The 21,343-nt window shown below is 36.8% G+C and overlaps 1 protein-coding gene across 2 annotated transcripts in view; it reads right to left on the minus strand.

Moving 5' to 3' along the window:
• Positions 1 to 21,343, minus strand: part of SEC10 (exocyst complex component sec10) — a 320,447-nt gene that overhangs the window by 231,605 nt on the left and 67,499 nt on the right. For both annotated transcript variants that reach the window (XM_089459095.1, XM_089459096.1), the window contains exons 5-7: positions 9,315 to 9,416; positions 9,072 to 9,122; positions 8,778 to 8,883 (exon numbers count right to left, since the gene is read on the minus strand). In XM_089459095.1, the coding sequence (XP_089315221.1) occupies positions 8,778 to 8,883; positions 9,072 to 9,122; positions 9,315 to 9,416 (259 nt within the window). The remainder of the gene's footprint in view (positions 1 to 8,777; positions 8,884 to 9,071; positions 9,123 to 9,314; positions 9,417 to 21,343) is intronic.

Genomic DNA, 21,343 nt, shown 5'->3' on the forward strand with positions numbered 1-21,343 from the left:
GATCTGAATAAAAAATTTAAACACGGGCACACTGTTTAACAATGCATGTCTCAACAAATCACTAAACAGATTAAAGAGTGTCCTGCTTGACTTTGACTCCTACAAATTCCTCCATATTCTCAGAAGCCTGAACAGTGAAGCAGACCTGATGGCAAACAAAGGCTGCATGCTGGGGAAAGGACAACTCCTCATAAATGGCGAAAGCTCTTATCATCCCTGTAATCCATGAGGATCCTGAATATTGTATCAGCATAAGAAACAGAAATGGAAGTATTGTAATGATGGCCGCCATGGCGTGAGTCCAATCTATTCTTCATATTAATAAAAACATACCCATTTCAGTGAAAAAAAAAAATATTATTAAATCTTTAAAAAGGATTGCAAGTTGCGAAGCATTATTGATCAGATCAGGAATCTGAAACTAACCTCTACTATTAGTGTCTTTCATGTGTTGAAAATGAACAATATTTTTGCAAATGATCTCGCCAGCAGGAGTCCTAATGAGAAATGGTATTCCTTCCCTTGCAACTATTCCTTTACAATGGGTCTAATATGCAATGTAAATTTTGTTTGTATCTACAGGTCTTTTGGAGAATCTACACCTCCAAAGACCGTCATGAGGTTACAGATATAGCTGGCCTCGAAGGATTTTCATTGTACTCTCATATTGTACAGTTCACAATCCAAGTAGGAATTTTTATTTAACACATATTCTCATCACGGTTAATATATATATATATATATATATATATATATATAATGTTTTTATCTATGTTCCACCACGACTCAGGGATGGGGGGTGCAGGTGCGAGAAGATGCACAGCGAGGACATATGGGAGTACCCTCAAATTAAATTTTAGGAAATTTAGGGGAGATGGGGGGGCATCTGAGCATATAATTTTTTTTAATATATATATTCAATATCATATTCAATAATGAAAGTATAAATACATTGATCCATACATAATTGAATAAAATAATGAAATATATTGATCCATACTTATCATTCATATTAATGCATCTATCATTCATCCATACCCCACAAGATTCAATAATGAAATATCCATATTCATCATTCTAGAATCTACATTGATTTAAAAATGAAATTCATCATTCATCATTCTAGAATCTAATTAGTACTAAGCAAAATAGACTATAGAAGATATTGAAGTCTAAAGACTAGAATAGTAAATTGATGTAACTCAAACTAAAAAATGGTAAAGAGTGACAAGTCAAAGAATTAGTCTAAGGTCATTGATATCTAGAGTCAAGACTTGAAAGTTAAAACTGAAAATTAAAAATGAGCAATGAGCATTGAAGGAGCATCACAAGGGAGGAGAGGCAACAATTAACTGGTAAGTCAGTTAGCAATTCGTGGTAAGCCAAATGGAGAAAGCTTGGTAAGTCGAATGGGTGAGTTAGGGATTGCAAATTAGATTAGGTTTTGATATCTGTAATGTATTTTTCTTTTTAATTTTTTATTTTTCTTAAGCATTATAGGACAAAATTGAGGGGGAAATCTCCCCCTCTTAAAAGGGATGATTATGGGCTTGGTGCTCTTGATTAAATGCTAGTTCCAAACCCTCATACTTGATATAAGCCAATGGAAACACTGCAATCCCCCAAATCTTGAAATCCTGAAAATTGTTAAGTCTATTGAATTTTGAATGAGATATGAAATTTTATTTTTTTCCATATGAAGTCCGATGAGGTTCGAACCACTATCAAACATCCTAAGTCATTTCATGGTAATGTTAAAAATTTAAGTAAAAGGATGAAAATGAAAGATAAAGGAGAATGTCACTTTTACTTAAAGATTTTAACATGACCATTATTTACATAGCATTATTAGGCCCCTAGGGTTGAATATTACGCTTCCGCACTCATAAATATTGTTTTCATGCAAAATTAAGGAGGGACGCCCAGCCCTTTATAAAGGGGGACACTTAGAAGCACCCTTTTTGGGGAGTTGCGTCCCCCACATTGGGGAAACGTCCCACTTTCATCTCCCCCTGTCTCCCCAAAAGGGGGACGTGGGGAAACGTTTCCCTAGATGTCCACCCGTCCCAGGTGCATGGGTTGCGAGAAGTGCATGCACCCCACCCTAGGGGACATGTCCCCATGGAACACTGGTTTTTATCTAATCTTTTGAATTTAGTTATAGAATAATAATAATAATAATAAAATATTATCAATATTAATAACACTATTATCATTAATCGTCCACCCCAAATATTATATTATTCATATTAATTATTAGATATTATATTAATTATTAAGTATTAATATTATGTGTTAGGATATTCCGACACATAGGAAATAATTAAGTATAACTTGGTCTAGTGTAGAGTTAGGTAAAGCGTGTTTCTTTACTATGTACTTTTGTAACTTACAATCCGACAATCACGATATGTTCTAGGCATGAAGTGATCCGACAATTCATTCTCTCTTCGGTATTACCAACACTTGATCCAATTGGTCCATGAATTCTATTTAAAGAGCATGGAGGGTCATTTGTAGGGTGACTGTTCATGAGAGAAGCTTATGTAAATTTTCATTCTTTTATTAATAAATTGCTTGAAGTGGCCGCGTTGGCTCAGGCCATGGACTGTTTCCCTCTTTGAGGGTTTTAACCATGTCAAGAATATTGGTGTATTGATCCGTGATCTGTTTGTGAGCGGTGTCCTTTGGTGTTCTATCTGAGGAACTTACCTTGTAAATTCCTACATGATATCGAGCTATTTGAGGGCCGCATCTGTTGGTGATCCAAATCGGAAGCCTGTACAACTACATCCGACTGTCGTTTCCTAGATCTATTGCTTCTGACTGCTTTTGGGGCAAGAGGACTACTCTATTGTGTTAGGAGCATCTGTTCTAGTGAGGAACCCCTTTCGTTTCACGCGAAAAGGTTTCTGGCAACCCTAGCTACGTCATTTTTAAGATCTAGAGGTATACAGTCTTTATTTATAGTTTTAGTTATTTATCTCTCTGTTTATTTTGGTTTATTTATCTGTTTGTTTTTTATTACCGGATCTATACCTTTCATTTGTGCGTATGCTCTTTGCCCTGCGACTCTGTGCGATCTGGGCAAATCAAAAACAGAAAGGACAGATTTTTCTCATGCATATGCTCTTTTCCACCGTGCCTTAGTGTGATCTCAAAAAATCAAACATTGAGGAAAATATTTAGTTTCCGGCAAAAGCTAACATCAAGCCATAAGGTTTGGTTTTTTTGTACGTCTGTGTAGGGTTGTGTGTTTTTTTGTTTTCAGGCAAAAAGAGTTTTTTCAAGTAAGCACGCACCCCAAAGCTTCTGTGACTAAAAAGAAAACCCTTCCTCTTTTCCAAAAATTACTAACCTTTTAAACTAGCTCATTTGGTCCAAAGTTACTTTATGAGAATAGAGGTCTTGAGTTCAAGTCTTTTTTTTTGTTGAGTTACTTTTTCAAAAAACACATGTAACTTATGTTTTAAAGTTACTTTATGTAAAAGTGTTCCCACCCATTATAAAAAGTGAGTCACTTATAATTCTAAAGTCTCTTTATCTCTTATTTAAGTTACAGTTTAGTGGGTAGCTCATAAAGTACCATTGTAAAAGTGACTTTCACTTATTTATAAAAGTGGGTCACATAATATTTTTTTTTAAATGAGCTAATTAGATTAAGTTTGGAAAGGGGGAGGATTTTTTTTTTAAATATAACATTATCATTCACTTCCGCACATTCACGCACTTCGTCGTCATCTTCAACAACTTTTCTTCAAAAAGCCATAACAACTTCATCTGGAAGTCGTTTTCAGAGCCGTTTTTTTTTAGTCGGCCTAATTTTTCGAGATCTTCCATTGAAACACTTAGTTTTAGCATCTACAGCTTCAATTTATGTTAAAATGGAAAGTCCATGCCAAGTTATTCTTGACAACACTAGCTACTTCCAATGGTGGTCCTATATTGTGGATTTACTTAGAAGTAAAGGTCTTTACAGAATAGCCTCAGGTCAAGAACTAAACTTAAAGATGAAGATAAGGCAGCCAAAAGGGTAAATAGGCAAGATCAAGCACGTGGGTTGATATGGATGTCTATTTCAGCAGACCTTAGATTTCATATTGCAGAACTTGATACCCCTAATGAAGCAATGAAATAGCTCACTAAAGTTTTTGGAGCTAAAAATGAAATTAGAGCCCATCAACTCGAAAATGAGTTGCTTACGTTGGACCCCAATAATTTTTCTTCCATCGAATATTTTTTGTCCAAGTTCAAGACCCTTAGACTTCTTTTGGAAGGTGTTAAGGTTAAGAAAGAAGATCGTAGCCTTATCTATTCCATTCTTACTAAGTTAGGACCAGCCTACTCTGTGTTTGTTTCCACCTTCCATTCTACTAGAGAAGCCTTTATTTCTCAAGGACAAGACTACAAGTCCCCCTCTTTTGATGCCTTTTGTGATTCTTTAATAAGAGAACAAGAAAAACTCTTACATCTTGGTCTTCTTAATCTTGGAAACTCTTCTATGAAAGCCTTAGCCGCCCAGCAACAACCAACTTCAAAAAATCCTAAGAAGCAGTATCCTAAAAAGAATGGTCCTAAACCAAACAAAGGTCCTAATCAATTTCAGTCTCAAAATGAAAAATCAATTCAACAAAATGATAAGGCAAATAAAAGCAAAGGGAATAAGCCTGATAAACATTGCGACTTTTGTAATCGAGATGACCACTTAGAATCCAAATGCTTTAAGAAGATGGAAGCCTTGGAAGCAGCAACGAAGAAGCATAACATCCATTTGGAGCACTCTTCAACTTCAACTTCATCTTCAGGAATAGCACTTTCTGCATGTGGTTGTCAAACATCTCGGTCTGCTTATGCACTAAATGTATCTTCTTCTTCTTCTCATTCTCATGAGTGGCTAATTGATTCTGGAGCTTCTTATCACATGGCCAAAAACAAAGCCATGTTTTCTTCTTTAAATGATTGTAACACCAAAAATATATATGTTGGTGATGATAGATCTCTTAGTGTTGCAGGGACTGGAACTGTTCATCTAGACAATGGTCAATTTAATGATGTATTATGTGTTCCAACCTTATCCTGCAACCTTCTATCTGTATATCAGATAACTCATTCAGGTGAAGGTAAAACTGTTGAATTTTCACCTCACGATGTTGTAATTAAGGACCTACGACATCCTAAATAGATTTTAACTACTGGCATTGTTGATGATTCTACAAGGTTGTATAAGTTTAACAACTTTGGGTCATCAACTCTTCCCTCGGTATTTGTTGCTCATAATGATGAAGTGAGCAAACTTTGGCATGAGCGATTTGGTCACTTAAACTATCGCTCCCTTCAAAATCTATGTAAAGAAAATAGGTGACAGGTCTTTGTATGTTATCTTGTAGAGATGGTGTTTGTTCCGAATGTATACTCGAAAAACATCATCGGGATAGTTTTGAAAAACGTGCCTCCTGGCACGCCTCAGCCCCTTTACAACTTGTGCATAGTGATTTATGTGGTCCAATTCCAGTTGTTTCATTCTCTGGCTACAAGTATTTCTTAACTTTCATTGATGATTTCTCCAGACGCACTTGGGTATACTTCTTAAAACTCAAGAGTGAAGTATTTAACATGTTCTTGGCCTTTAAGACCTTTGTTGATAAACAATCTGGACATCAAATTCTTAAGCTAAGATCTGATAATGGCGGAGAATATGTTAACAACAATTCATCAACTTTTGCATTGAGCATGGAATTCAAATGCAACATATTGTTACATATACTCCACAACAAAATGGTGCAGCTGAAAGGAAGAATCGCACCTTAAAAGAAATGGCTAATTGTATGCTTCAATCTAAAGGACTTAGTCTTAATTTTTGGGCAGAAGCAATTAACTATGCAAATTACATAGTAAATCGCATTCCTACTAAGGTTTTAAAGAACATCACTCCAGAAGAAGCATGGAGCTCAATTAAACCAGATGTAAGTCACTTTCATGTTTTTGGAAGTGAAGGATGGGCCCATATTCCCAATGAGAAACATAAAGCCTTAGAACCTAAGAGTGAAAAATGTATTTTTGTTGGATATTCTGAAGATGTCAAAGGATATAGACTTATTCCACTTAAGTCCAAAAAAGTTATCATTAGAAGAGATGTAAAGTTTGCTGAAAATATATCGGCCTATGAGTCTAGTTCGGCAGATGTGCCACCTCTCTCTATCTCTTCTACTTCTGAAAATGTTTCTTCTTCAGATGATGACAGCGAGGATGACAATCCTCCCCCACCTTCTAAGGATCCTCCTTCATCTCCTCAGCTTCCAAAATGGGTTCATGCTACTCGGGATGCAGCAGGTGATCCTACAGATTAGCGACATACACGTTCTCAGTTCGATAAAGCCTCTTCATTACTGGCTCAAGCTTCAGCGAATTATGATCCTGACACCTTTGCAAAAGCTTCAGGCCATCCAGATTGGGACGCAACCATGAATAAAGAATATCGTTCATTATTGGCAAATGATACATGGGATCTTGTTCCTCTTCCAAAGGGACAAAAACTTGTTAGATGCAAATGGGTTTATAGAACCAAGTTTGGACCAGATGGAAAAGTTGATAAACATAAAGCTCGTCTTGTTGCTAAGGGTTTTTCACAAGTTGAAGGGATTGACTATATTGAAACCTTCTCCCCTGTTGCCAAAATGAACTCTATCTGCCTTATTCTTTCCCTTGCTGCCTCTTTCAAATGGGAAGTCCATCAGATGAATGTTAAATCTGCCTTCTTGCATGGGGACTTGCATGAAGAAATCTATATGGAACAACCTCCTGGCTTTATACAAACAGACTCCACCCTTGTATGTCGCCTTAAGAAATCCCTTTATGGTCTCAAGCAAGCCCCTCGGGCTTGGTATGCCAAAATGGATAGCTTCTTTTAGATACTGGCTTTTCTAGGTGTCATTCTAACAATACTGTCTACACCAAGAAAGTGGGTAAGTCTCTTATCATTCTTGTTCTTTATGTTGATAATCTTATCCTTACTAGTAGTAATCCCAACCCTGTAAACCATGTTTAGTTTAGCCTTAAAAAGCAGTTTGAAATGACAGACTTAAGACACTTGCATTATTTTCTTGGTCTTCAAGTCTTGCAATCCAAGGAAGGTATTTCCCTTTCCTAGTCCAAGTATGCCTATGATATTTTATGCCACTTTCACATGGAACACTGTAAGCCAACCCCTTCTCCCTTTCAGTCTGGAGCCAAACTTTCAGTTACTTGTACTTCCCATGAAGTCGTTGCTACCTTATACCGTCAACTTGTAGGAAAACTTTTGTATCTGACCCATACCCCTCCTGACCTTTCCTTTGTTGTCAACCTCATTGCTCGGTTTATGCAAAACCCACATGAAATTCATTGGAAAGTAGCTAAAAGAATACTTCGTTATGTTCAAGGTACAATTCAGTTTGGGATTCATTACCGTGCAGAAGCATCTCCTCTATTGGTTGGTTTCACTGATTCCGATTAGGCTGGTGACCCTAATGATCAAAAGTCTACTGCAGGTTATGTGTTCACTCTTGGTTCTAGACCTATTACATGGGTTTGTAATAAAAAAAGTACCATTTCTCTTTCTTCAGCAGAAGAAGAGTATCATGACGCCATAGAAGCTAGTAAGGAAGCCCTGTGGCTTCATCAAATCCTGACACAGTTTGGCTTTCAGCAGCAGCATCCGACTACACTTTGGTGTGATAATCAAAGTGCCATTCAACTATGCAAAGATCCAATCCAACATCAGCGCAACAAACACATTATGAACTCAATATTATTAATAATTCTCCCTTTCACCTCAATTAGTTGGTATTTCCTATTATGAGATCCACTATTATTATATCAGATTTTAATTTTTATCAATTTAGTTATAAAAATATTAATTTTATTATTAAATATTGAAATTAAATATCAATTTTAATAATTAATATTAACTATTATGTATTAGTTTTATTAGTTATTAACTTCTTAATGACAATTATTCTATCCCTAGTTAATTATCAGTTTTTCCCTTTATCCCTCTTTCCACTAGTTATTTATTCTTATTAAAGCAATTTTTAATATTAATTATTCCTTTTCTTCATCTAATCCACACTTTGACTAAGGTTCAATTTTATTTAATATTAAATTAACCTTTAAATGGTTACTTTTTACTAAATTAATAAAAAATTGACTTAATAAATAGTTTGACTTATCATATCTGTCCTTACATTTTAGGGTTCCTCCCCATTTATTCTCTTGGCTTGATCAGATTTTCATCATTCATCCGTACTGATAATGAACCACACTTGATGGTTCAAAACATCAGCACAAAAATCACAAATGTGATGAATCCAGAAGAAGCTCAAGCCTATTCAAATCTTAGAAGCCTCAATTCTGAAACACACCAGAATTTCTACTATTTTGCATCTCTTGCTCTCTTTTTATTGTTAGTTAATGTCCAGCATTCTGAGCATGATCATAAGATGTGAAGAAAATTCTGAGCATGACTATAAGATATGATGAAAATTAGATCATTATGTACTAGACCTGAATGTGCGAAAAGCACAAGTCATAATGATACAGATGTAAGTTGAAATCTATGTCTTGTGAAAAAGAAGGAAACTGATCACTTTGTTAACTTTGAAAGGCAATATTTCCAAGTATATATAACCATGTTAAAGTAGCAATTAAGGACAAAAGAAGCATGAAATAAATCCAGTACAAAGGCAGATAACAAACATAATGTATTAAAGTTCAAACGAGAGGAGGACAAGCTTGCTTACGCAGTTTTTGTGCAATCGCTGCAGCCTCAGCAACTCGACTATCATCAGAAAAGAGAGGTGAGAGTTCCATCAGATCGCCTGGACTACTATTGAACTCCATAAGGTACTGCATGCATAGATAGAAAAGAAGAATTAAAGTAAAAAGAAAAAGAAAAAAAGTTAAAACAAAATTTCATCTTACCTATAACAACATGCAATGCAGAAAAAAAGCAGCAGCTTCAAGAGTTTATAATCAAGATTAAAAAACAGTAATTTTGTAACAACCAAAGGCCAACCGATATCCATAATATTTACCCTTATGAGTTCTATCGTTTGACTAGCAGTTTCCCTCTGTGAATCCGCACTCTGCCAAATTGTTGAAATGCAATTAGCAGACATAACTTCAAGTGAAATTCAGAAACTCTAACTGATTATCAATCATTATTCTCAAATCAAATACACCAAACACTCTAAATTCCAATTAATTTCCTAAGCAAGATAGATTTCTAATTAATTTTGATCAAAGACACTCTAATCCATCCATATAACATGCTACACCTGTAAATGGTCACCAATCTTTGCGGCAGTCTGCCCTACACCTGAGATGCGAGAATCTAGCCTGTTAAAACTCTCAAATAGGGCATCAACTCCCTTCTCCAGCTGCAACAAATCAAACAAATTCAAATCCAGCTCATATAGAGCATAGAATGGAAACAATAAATACTTCAAAATATGACTACGTTATTAGTAACCAGATGCTTATTTTTGGATATATAAGATAGTGGTGTATCAACGTTGGAGTGAAAATTTCCTTTGCCATATTAGTTAAAAATATATATGATTTTGGGAATATGATGCTTTCATTCCCAAAATTATATCTATGTACCTGTTCACAGATGTGTTCCCTGTCAATCAACCCCATATACCAACTACATTTTCATAAATATAAAACCAGGGCATTTGTGGTACCCCTTTTACGACTTTCCTAATACTACACATCACCTTCTTAGGCACTCCCTGTGGTGCTCACAATGGATGCAGTTTAACATAACTCCTAAGAAATCGACGTGACTGTCCTTTAAGTTTCTGAAACACTTCCTTTGAAATAATAAGTGGATTGAAATTGGGATTACGTTCATATCATCAAGCAATTAAAATTTCTCAAAGGAACTGATATGCAAGTTAACATGCAGGGTACCTCCAATTTGGCAGTGCTTGATGCACCTTTTGTAATCACCCATCTCGAATTACAGGTAGCATGTGATTATTAGCATGCATATGAGGCATGCATATGATAGCTACATATGCATGCATTGCACTAATATATATAATATATATAGATAGACACACACACAAAGTGGCTATGATGACTGTCCAAATATAGATAAATGAATTAATATAAATACCTAACTATCAAGAATGTCATAAATATATTTACTAAACTAAGATTATAATTAATAAACCCGTTTAATAATCCATTAAATAATAAACCCAATTAATCAGCCCTTCAATTAACAAACCGATTAGTTAAACCCATTTTAAAGAAACAAGCTAATTAATAAGGCCATTTCCAAGAAGTTTACGAACCAGATAAAATCAACCAAATCCGATTTGGTTATAATTGTTTAACTTTAAAAAGAAATATCTGTATATAAAAAGACAACGACCGCCTAAGATCATAACGGCCTGTCAAAATAATCATCGTCTGGGCGTAAATATATTTAAAAAAAAAACTGAAGGGAGGCAGTCGTCGACCATTGATTGCAGGATGACAGGAGGCAGCCAGCAAGGAGTGAAGAAAAAAAAAAAATTCAGAGGCAGTGGAGAGGTTTCGTGACAAGGAAGGAACCTCTCCGATATAGAGAGGGCGAACAGACTAAAGGGGGGGAGGGGGGGTGATTCTTTTGGTTCGTGGATGGGAGACAGACTGAAGAGGGGAGATAAATGAGATTGAGAGGGAACTAGTCTAAGGGACAGGCCTAGGGCTCGATTTTCAACTGAAAATTTGGAAACTTGAGCAATGTTCATGGAGTTTTGGGCACAGGGGCCAAAAGACTTCAATATCAAAGTCCTCTGGATCTAGGAACCAAAGAGGTTGATCCCAGATAGGAAGGGAGGAATCGGTCAGTTTGGTAATGAAAGAAGAGGACTCAGAGCTACGTCAGTCAGGGATCGACATCAAACGGGAAAAATTGGGTACGTACTTGCATCTAATTTGTTAGATTTACGATGAAAGAGAGCGACGGCAGCTAGCAGGTTCTCGAGGGCAGTGAGGGGTATGATTGTAGCGGAAAGGTATGGAGTCGAGGGTTGCAGGTGCGGATAACACACAGGAGGAAAACGAATAATGTTTTTTGCAGGTCGATGAGGAGAGCAGGCAACAGGAGAAACGCAGCAAATGGGGGTACACTGATTTGCATAAACAAAATGCAGTAGGTCGAAAATGAGGGAGCTCAGGCTGCAAGGGCGAAAGCTGGAAGAAAAGGTTACGTAGGTGAGTTTGAGGGATGAGAAATTTTGCACGTTCGAGCAGCAGCGAAGGAGCTGAGGTTAGGAGCTGCGATCGTCCATATGCGGATTGCAGTTCGACAAGAAGGGAACCGCCGAGAAAGAAAAACGCAGGAATGGAGGAGCAAAAGCTGCGGGAAAGGATTCGAGCAGCGTTTTGAGATTGCAGGATTGGGTTTTGAAGGAACTGCGATTTTGATGGGGTTTCGCGGATGAGGAACAGCAAACTCGGAAATTACAGCAGACACTAGGAAAACCTCAAGCAGCAAATCAAAAAACTCGGTTAACAGATAAATGGTAGCCAGAAAACCCTTTAAAAAATTTCCAGAAATTCTGATTAAAATGTTGAATCATTTTGCTTCAGATTTATTCCTAAAACCCTTACGAAAATTTCCAAATCTAAGAATTGTAAAACCATTGGACTGCAAAGTTTTTTAATAATATCCCTGGAAAATTATGTTGATAAACCCCAAGGATCCAAATTTTACCCTCCAAGGCCTAGATCTGGACTCTACACAAATTCCTTCCTCGGATTTGTGGTTGCTCGGCAACAAGAAAACACCCAAACGATATGTACAGTGATAAAGACTAAAACCCAGAAAAACAGACGTTAGAAAAATAATTACAAAATTTACAAACTGCAGGCTCTAATCAGCTTGATCTATCATTATGCTACACATAAATTAAAATATTTTAAATTTTAAAGGTGCTAACTCAAAACCCTTCGTGCATCACCAACAAAAAATCTTATGGTAAGCCTGGAGCTAATTTAGCTAGGCTCTTCAAGGAACACAAATCGGGAGTTGGCTTAGTCCAACTGAAAACTTCCCCTAACGCCCAAGGGTCTAAAATCAAGATTTCCCTGTAAAACTCGATCCAACCACTAAAAATAGAGCGAGAAAATAATAATAAAACTTAGACAAATATCGATACCTGCTATTACGTTCAAAATTTAGATTATTATTCAAACCCAAGCAACTGAGCAAGATGCCTGTACTCAAATCACTCTTTAAAAGCTATCATCAATGGCTTTAGAAAAAATTATGCATGAAAACAACACATCTTACAGTATTCCCATGAAGAGTAACACCAGCAGAACTTAACCCCAAAGTCTTTCTTTATTATCCAGAAAAAGATTACACAAGAGCTTCTTGCTAAGCACACGACTCAAAGGTCGGATGAATCAACTCACAAATGACTTCCTGTTTAAAGATAAATCCTCCAACAGCTAGTTTGAGTGATCCTTGTCAAAGAAATCTCAATCGTTGATGAAGATTAAAATTTCTTTTAATCTCATCAGTCGAAATATTTAAATATTTGGGGAAATTCGAAAATTTTCATTAAATGCATTTTAATTAACTCAAAAATAGAAATTTTGGGTTAATTTCCCCACAAATTTGACTTTGACTTAACCCCCAGGGATCAAAAGTTTAAAATTTAAAAAATAATTAATTTACTTTAGTCCCGGGACCACCCATTTGTAAAAGACCCTCATGGACCACCCGTTTTTGCAACACAAATATAATCCAGCGGACCAAGCAATTTTTAATAAAATAACCTAACCAAATAGTTAGGATTATTCCCAAATCACTTTTACATAGACTCGATCTAGAACACTAGGACTTGGCTAAGATCCTGGCGACAAAATCCATTTCAGCTTTGGGGTAAGATTGGAGGAAAACTCTGTCGACCATCCGAGAATGGATCGGTGAGACAAAAAACCTCCCAGAATGGAGATCGTCACTAGAAAATTAGATTTACCTAAGTCGTTACATACATGACACAGCTCTGCTGAGATTATTTACATTATACACATGCAGAAAGGGTTTACATAAATCAAGTTGTGATGACGACAGTTGGACGGCACTAAAACATCGATCAGGCGCTATCCCTTTTGCGAAAAAAGGGGGTTTACTGCTATGGGTCGTTGACACGTAGTGGTCAACAGACCTAAACTTTTGTGTCTCATTGTCTCATTGTCATTTCTACTACTCTTTCATGTTTAATGTTTGAAATATTCTTATGTATAATTGTTTGATGATAATGAATGCTATATGGAATTAATGCTAATGAATCATTTGAAGTAGTTATCTTGCAAGAAAATTGTTCTAGTTTGTTCTTCTAGAAAAATCAACTCGGTATCAGAGCCAAGAGTTTGTTGAAGAATCTAGGGCAAATTATTTTAATTATTCTTCCATCGTCATTGACAACTGTTGGTGATGTCTTTTATTTTCTTTAGTTAACTTCTTTATGTTTGATTGTTCTTCAATCATCAAACAATTATCAAAACAAGAAAATCAACAAAATATGCGTACACAAGATGTAAGCTTCAAGCCAAGGCAAAACCTCTCCTCTTGAGAGGAAAACCCTTCAATCTCTTCTTATAGATATCTAATTGATGAATACCAAGACCCTTAACAAAACTGCTTGACCCAAGCTTACTTCCAAGACACTTGTCACTATCTCATAGATTCTGCATAGTCATTCTTTTTGCATACCTCTGAGATCCTTCTCCTTCTAGTTGTCGTAGTACTGGAGAATCTCGACCTTCGAAACATTAACACTGTCTTGTTCTCCTCCTCCGCAATATATCCCACAATTCAAGATTCTCACTTGACAAGAATGCTCTATCTTCGATCTTCTTTATCACAAAATCATGCTTAATATATTTCCTTGTATAGATATTGTCCTAAGACAGTGACTGGTTCATTTGCACACGTGATGAGACAGAGTATACGCAAAACTATGATGAAAATCTTCTTCGTATCGATGAAACAGAGGTTGCATTAACCCAAGACAGAGAGATATATATTTCGCAATTTTCTTCATATCACTGTGATGAAACAGAGATTACTTTAACCCGAAACATGTGACAGATATGGTTCACATTCGATTGCTTTTGCATTACTTGTGAGATTCGTAGAGATATCGATTTTTTCTTCTTTTTCTTTTGGAGCGAGATCACTTACATACTTATTGTTGCTCATGTGATAACTTGTAGGTCGACATAAGATCCTTGGGCTGGGCCGACATATCCATATGGAGATTATTGTGTATGTTTAGTTGAGAGAGATAGTGATAGCGTCTTGGAGTATGGATTTTAATTGTGTAACATAACATTTTGTAATTATATTCATAAATCCTAAAGACATCAAGAAGAAGTCTTTGACCTAAGTAAAACACTTCTTGCTCATAAAACCCACGATGCAAGAAATACAATAAACATTTGTTTCTTCATTATAAAATCATAATTACAACTTGTGGTGAAAACCAAACCTAGTTACATTTTCTTCAACACTCTCTCTTAAGTAGGGAGGTTTTCATACATGGTACATTGATATTTTCAATATATAAGAGATTATCAAGAAGAGTCGGACTAGTAATCCATTTGTATAGCATCATTACAACCAACATTGTCACATAGCAAGGCCTTGACTAACATCTCTATCTCTCAATAGATCAGAGCACAATGTTGGCGAGACCAATGACTTATAGACACCTTAGTCATTGTCTCTCAAGGTACATACCCACCCGAGTGTTCACTAAGTATGACCTTCTAGGACTATTCTTGTCCAGGGTTCTCAGCCCTCAAAGAATATCAGTCCTCTTGCCTACTCTTGTCTTGGATTCCCTACACATCCTCAAAGAGTATCGGATGCCAAATGATTACCCAATCCTCCCATTCTTTCTTCCCAAGTGAAGACAAGAATGTTGTGTTTATCATGTGTCTTCATTTCCATCCATGGCCTTCACCTAGACTTACGGTTGTTAGTCCTGGTCTAGTGCATGACACATGATATAGAAAAACACAATTGTCGCTCCTTTGTAGTCGGGGGTGATCTAAACCAAGCTCCCTCTTGATCACGGACCTGTCAAAGCTCCCTCTTAGCTAGGGACTCTTCTATACATTAGCAACTTCTTCTTCGTGGGTCCTTCAGTTGCTAGATCAACTTTTCTCCTTGATGTGATGAAAATTAGTTGAGCTTCTTTCTTGTAGGGCAACTTGATGTCATGAAAATTAGTTGAGCTTCTTTCTTGTAGGGCAACTGTCATCAATCACTTTCCTCCTTAGTTCATCATGTCATTCCTTTCTTCATGGAAAGTGGCCTTCTTCATATCTGGAACCTTCGTCATATGACTACCCCTTTCTCATCATGCTTCTTCCATTCATCACATGAATGCTAGTTGTACTTGTAAGTAACCTTGCATGAACTTATCCAGATATTATTTAAGAAATCAAAATATATCATTAAATCAAATCGTACCTTACCAGGGAGCTCTTCATCACGACATCTTTCTGTAGGTATCAGCATCGTGCACACATATTAACATATCTCCCAAAGATATCCATTGTCAAGGGTCATCATCTTTTTCAGACTTTCATCAGAGTCTTCATATCTTCCGGGAGATTTCTTAACAAACATTCTTGGTCCTTTGGATGTTGATTGCCTTCATCATGGTTGCAAACTTGCATATCTCACGATCTCTTCCTTCCTCACACATTCCATTCTCAACAGCTTTTAATCATAGTTTCTTCATCGTAGTCAATCACCTCATACTTCATATAAGGACATATTAGGTTGATTTCATCTAGTGTGACTTATGTCTTTCTGCATCCTTTTAGAGGAGGAGATCCTTTTCCCTTGATCATGCTTCTTCAGATAGAAGTGATGAACTATATTACTTGCAACCATACGACATAACATTACAAAAGTTAAATACAAGCACACATACCTCATTTTATCTTTAGGTCATCTAGGCTTCCTTCAGCAGCTTCCTTGATTGAAGTGTCTTCAACCCCTTGATCTTCTTCTTCTCTTACACCATTAGAACATCATTCATGAATTCCATAAGTTGGAGTTCTTGATGAAACACTTGCTTCCTCTCTAGATTAGTGAATCCTTCGATTAGGATTTTATCAGAGAATTTTGAGGATCTTGTATATCCTCACATGGCAGATGTTTCCCTTTTGATTGATGTATGATGAGACCTGTCCTAGATGACTTCTTTCTTTCCTTCAATGTCCAATGAGGTTCCTACTATATCCTTTAATGTTTGACAGAAGTGGATTTTGTCCTTCATGATTCCCACGAGCTCTTGCTTCAATGCTTTCATGATGCCACGATGCATCTTATTATCATGATCATAACTAAAGATTTAGGAGCTTATGATACGACCCCTTTTGTGAGGAATACCATCTCACTCATAGCGGAGATCTGTTACTCCCTCTTTCCTTGGCCCTTTTCTTCAACTTCCTCCATCTTTCTGGCGATATGAACTTCTTTCCATATAGCATTGAACCTTATACTATTTTGTCTTGTTTGAGGACCAAACCTTTCTTTCCTTTCTACACATCAAGGTTACTTGGGAGCAGGAACGAAAACAAGGAGCGGGAGCGACATTTTCAGAAGCTCCCAGTTTGGGAGCGAATCCTGGAGCGTTTTTATATAATATATATATTTTATATTTTGATGCATATATGTCAACAAAAACATGTAGAATGATTAATTAGATATAAAAAAAACATTAAAAAACATAGATTGAACCATATAACAATAATCATCTAGAAGTTATAATCTTCATCAACCACGTCCACAAGTTAGTAACATACAACATATTGAGTCTCATGATTCATCAATCTTAAATTTTCAAGCTTTCAAAATTCAATATATAAAATCAGTGTTACTTGGGAGCGGGAGCGAACGCGGGGAGCGGGAGCGACATTTTCAAAAGCTCCCGGTTTGGGAGCGAATCCCAGAGCGATTTTTTATATAATATATATATATTTTTTATATTTTGATACATATATGAAAACAAAAACATGTAGAATGATGAATTAGATATAAAAAACATAAAAAAAACATAGATTGATCATTGAACCATATAACAGCAATCATCTAGAAGTTATAATCTTCATCAACCATGTCCACAAGTTAGTAACATACAACATATTGAGTCTCGTGAATCATGATTCATCAATATTAAAATTTCAACTTCAAGCTTTCAAAATTGAAAATTCAATATATAACATTTATCATCATTGATCACCAAAGTTGTAATTGTAAGCTAAGTTTAAACTTTAACCATTACAAGAAATAATATCTAACATGAAATGAGATGTTATAAAATGAATTATGAAATGAAATGAAACAACTTTCACAAGGCATCATATCCATAATTCATAATCATTACCAATGAGTTATAATTGCCAACTTCAAACTTCAAACTTAAATTGTCACAGTCATATATTGTTTACAAAAAATATCATTATGATATGAAAGAGTCAAGACTCAACAGATATGAAAACTAATAGAAACTAGAAAAGACAAGTAAACTGTAAATCTATTATCTACTAGTTCGTGTGGCCCTTGCCACGAGAAGTGTCTAATGTATGAGCAGGTCGTGGTGGTCTTCTAGGAGTCTCCTCCCGCACAGACCGACGACCAAAACCAAAAGGCACATGCCCTCCACGTGAGGGTGTAGATGGAGGCGGCGACAGCAAAGGAACAAAACTAGGAACTCGAGCACTGCTACTAGATGGTGGAGGTGGCATGGTTGTTGCTTCATCTTCCTCTCTCATAAGTTTTGCTTCCAGTTCTTCAAGATGTATAGTGCCATCCTCCAAATTATCATCCTCTGGGTGGTTGTCCCAAATTTTATATGTTGGATCCTCATAAGCAAGATCAGAGTAATGACTCAACAAACTAAAGTTGTAGTGCCCATAAACCAAGCTTTCTGCCTGGTTTTCATTGAGTCTGTTTCTTTTCACATTATGTATGAAGTTGTATGTGCTCCAACATCTCTCTGCAAAAGAAGTATTTACAACCTGCGAGAGAACTTTTTTTTCCAATTTTGGCAAAAGTCCATGGCCACCATATGATTCCCACCATGTGAGAGCATCAAATATGTTTCTATCTTCCATTGCATGAAAGGTACCAAACAAACCAGTGCCACTGAAGTATCTACCTAATTCAAGGCGCACACTAGCACATTCCTCCCTGTCAGGTATCAACTTTTCTAATGCTTGCAAATATCTTGTAGATACCTCTTCATCTATATGGGGTTTGACCCTAACCCCAACCCCTGGTGCAGGTTGGCCCAACCAAGATGTAGAGTAGTATTTTGGCGTAAGGATATACGCCAAGAAATGTAGTGGAACATTAAGTTTATCCCACCGTATACACACACAATTGTGAATCAGTTTATACAAGTTGGGATCATTGTTATGAACAATATATTTTATTTGCCCCAATATGGTATCTATCTGCTCATACACCTCGCCAATCACTGGTTTATCTGTATCTGCAAACCGAATCATGTGATAAATGGGCTTGGTGAAATCCAATACTTGCCTCACACGTGCCCAAAACATACCATCAAGAGTGGCCTCCTCCACCTGTTCAAAACCTTGCCTGTCAGCTGCATTTGTAGCCCTTTCCTTTAATACCTGCCAATGTGGACTTGATACCATGCTAGCCAATGACTCTCTTACCTTCAAAAGGCGTCTGAAGGTGAGGTAATAGCTACCAAATCTAGTCCTCGCAATCTTCAACAACTCCAATCTTGAGTGACTGCGGAAAAGGCCATGGGTATTGCTATGATTTGTAATAAATTTTATCATTTGTTTGCCTCTCTTGTACAAATCACCAATCCATTTGTATTATTCATTTTTGTTCTTAACAATATCATGCATCAAAAGGTTCATTGTGTGAACCAAACACCCAGACCAAAATATGTTGGGGTATTTATCCTCAATAATTGCTCCCGCTGCCTTACAATTAGGAGCATTATCAGTGATGACTTGGATGACATTGGATGGCCCAATACAGTCAATTGTTTCAAGTAATGCTTCTGCAATGTTGATGCCAGTCTTGAACTTGTCTGAGTAATCATATGTTGAAAGAAAGATGGCACCACTAACAGAAATAGCAAGAACATTTATCAATGGCTTACCTTTTACATTTTTCCATCCATCAAATACAATGGACACCCCATTGTCAGTCCAAGAACTTGTCATTCTATTCAAAGAATGTGATATTTTTGGCTTTTCATGATCAAGTCCATCGGTTCTTGCCTTGCCATACCCAGGGCTCTTGTATCCTTTAGGGCATCATTTATGGCAGAAACCATTTTGTGCCAATAAGGTGAGTGAAGAACATTGAATGGTATCCCACATGCATAGAGAAACCTGTAAACTTTTGAATCCACATCATTCCTACACCCTTCATCAAGGAAATTTGATATGCTTCTACGCCTTAAACCTGGTGACCCTGTGCCTCCATATCCACTGCCTTGGGAGGATGCTGAAGGAGTTCTTTGTGCATGTGATTGTGAGCTTGGTTCAAAGAAACCCTTTGATTATTTAGATTTGTATTGGGCTTCCTCCTCTTCCCTTATGTATTTGGCTCTATCTGCTACTGACACACCTGAACAAGTTTTGATTCCTATTTGTTTATCTCCATCCCATGGCCTTTTCCCGTAGAGGTGCTTTCTAGCATGTGTGTATGAACCTGTGTAATTATTGTTGTAATGGGGGCAATGAAATTTAGTGGTTCCACCCCCTTTCCCTGCTTCAAGCCTATTAACATATTTCCACAATGGAGTTTGGTCTTGTTTAGTTTTTTTCGCTGACTCATGTTCACTCTCCTCCAACTCCTCCTCACCGGGGTTTTCATCAAATCCACTATGACCCCGTTCTTCATCCCCTTCTTCATTTTCAACCCTCCTTTTTCTACTCTCCAACACCATAATAACCAAAAAAGGAACCAAGAAGAAGAAAATGCCAAGAAATATAACCATGATGTTTGAAATTTGAAGTTTTGAATCTACAAAATTTAAAAAAATGGAATGGGAATGGGAATGGGAAATAGAGAAAAAAAATTATTTATTTATTTAGGAATGAACATTAAAAAAAAAATCGCTAGACACTCTATTCAATATTGTAGAGCCTACCTCTTTGGCATCCAATCTCCCCTTGCTCCTTGCTTTCTCTTGCTCTCTCACTCTCTTGCTCCTTGCTCTCTCTTGCTCTCTCCTTGCTCCTCACTCTCTTCCTCTCACTCTCACTCTCTCACTCTCACCCTCACCCTCACCCTCACCCTCACCCTCACCCTCTCTCACTCTCACTCTCACTCTCATTAAAATGATGAAATGAATGAGGGAGGGTCTATTTAACCCTCCCTCCCTCCCTCACTTTATTTCGACAAAAATCTTCTTCTTTTTTCCGCCCAAATCTTTTTCTTTCCGCGTGTCTCTCCTGGCATCGCTCCCATTGCTCCGGGAGTAGTCGAGAGCAATTGCTCCCTGACCACTCCCGGGTTATAAAAATCGCTCTCAGAACAACGAGAGCGACACTCCCTTTATCGAATTGAAAAAAAGCAGGGAGCGTAAATTTTTTTAAGGGAGCGCGCTCCCAACCCACTCCCGCCCGGAGCGCGGATTGGGAGCGGGATCGCGGGGGGCGCTCCCCTGCAACACTGTATAAAATTTATCATCATTGATCACCAAAGTTGTACTTGTAAGCTAAGTGTAACCATTACAACAAATAATATCTAACATGAAATGAAATGAAACAACTTTCAACTTTCATGAAGCATCATATTCATAATTCATTACTAATGAGTTATAATTGCCAACTTCAAACTTCAAACTTAAATTGTCATATATTGTTTACAAAAAATATCATAATAAATATGAAAGAGTCAATAGTTATAAAAACTACTAGAAACTAGAAAAGACAAGTAAATCTATTATCTATCACTTATGCTTGCGCCTCTTGCCACCACGAGAAATGTCTAATTTTTTACTCTTGTTGGAAAATCAAGATCTTTGTCATTAATATCACCCTCTAAGCATTAATATCCAGAGGTATCTTTGTCACTACCTCTAGATCTGTATAGGGATCTTTGTCATTAATATAACCCTCTAAGCATTAACATAAGATAGAAAAAGCATAGCATGTCAAGTCAAGATTTTGTTTGAGTGATGCGTACATTTTTAGGAGGGTCATGATGGAGGAGTTCGACAACCGATGTCACTAACATCAAGGTACATAGAGGGATTGGTGCTCTTGATTAAAT

The sequence above is a fragment of the Pinus tabuliformis genome, chromosome 7 (assembly GCF_031772625.1).
Source record: "Pinus tabuliformis cultivar Carrire ecotype Pingquan chromosome 7, CPIR1, whole genome shotgun sequence".
In the NCBI taxonomy this organism is placed as follows: Eukaryota; Viridiplantae; Streptophyta; class Pinopsida; order Pinales; family Pinaceae; genus Pinus; species Pinus tabuliformis.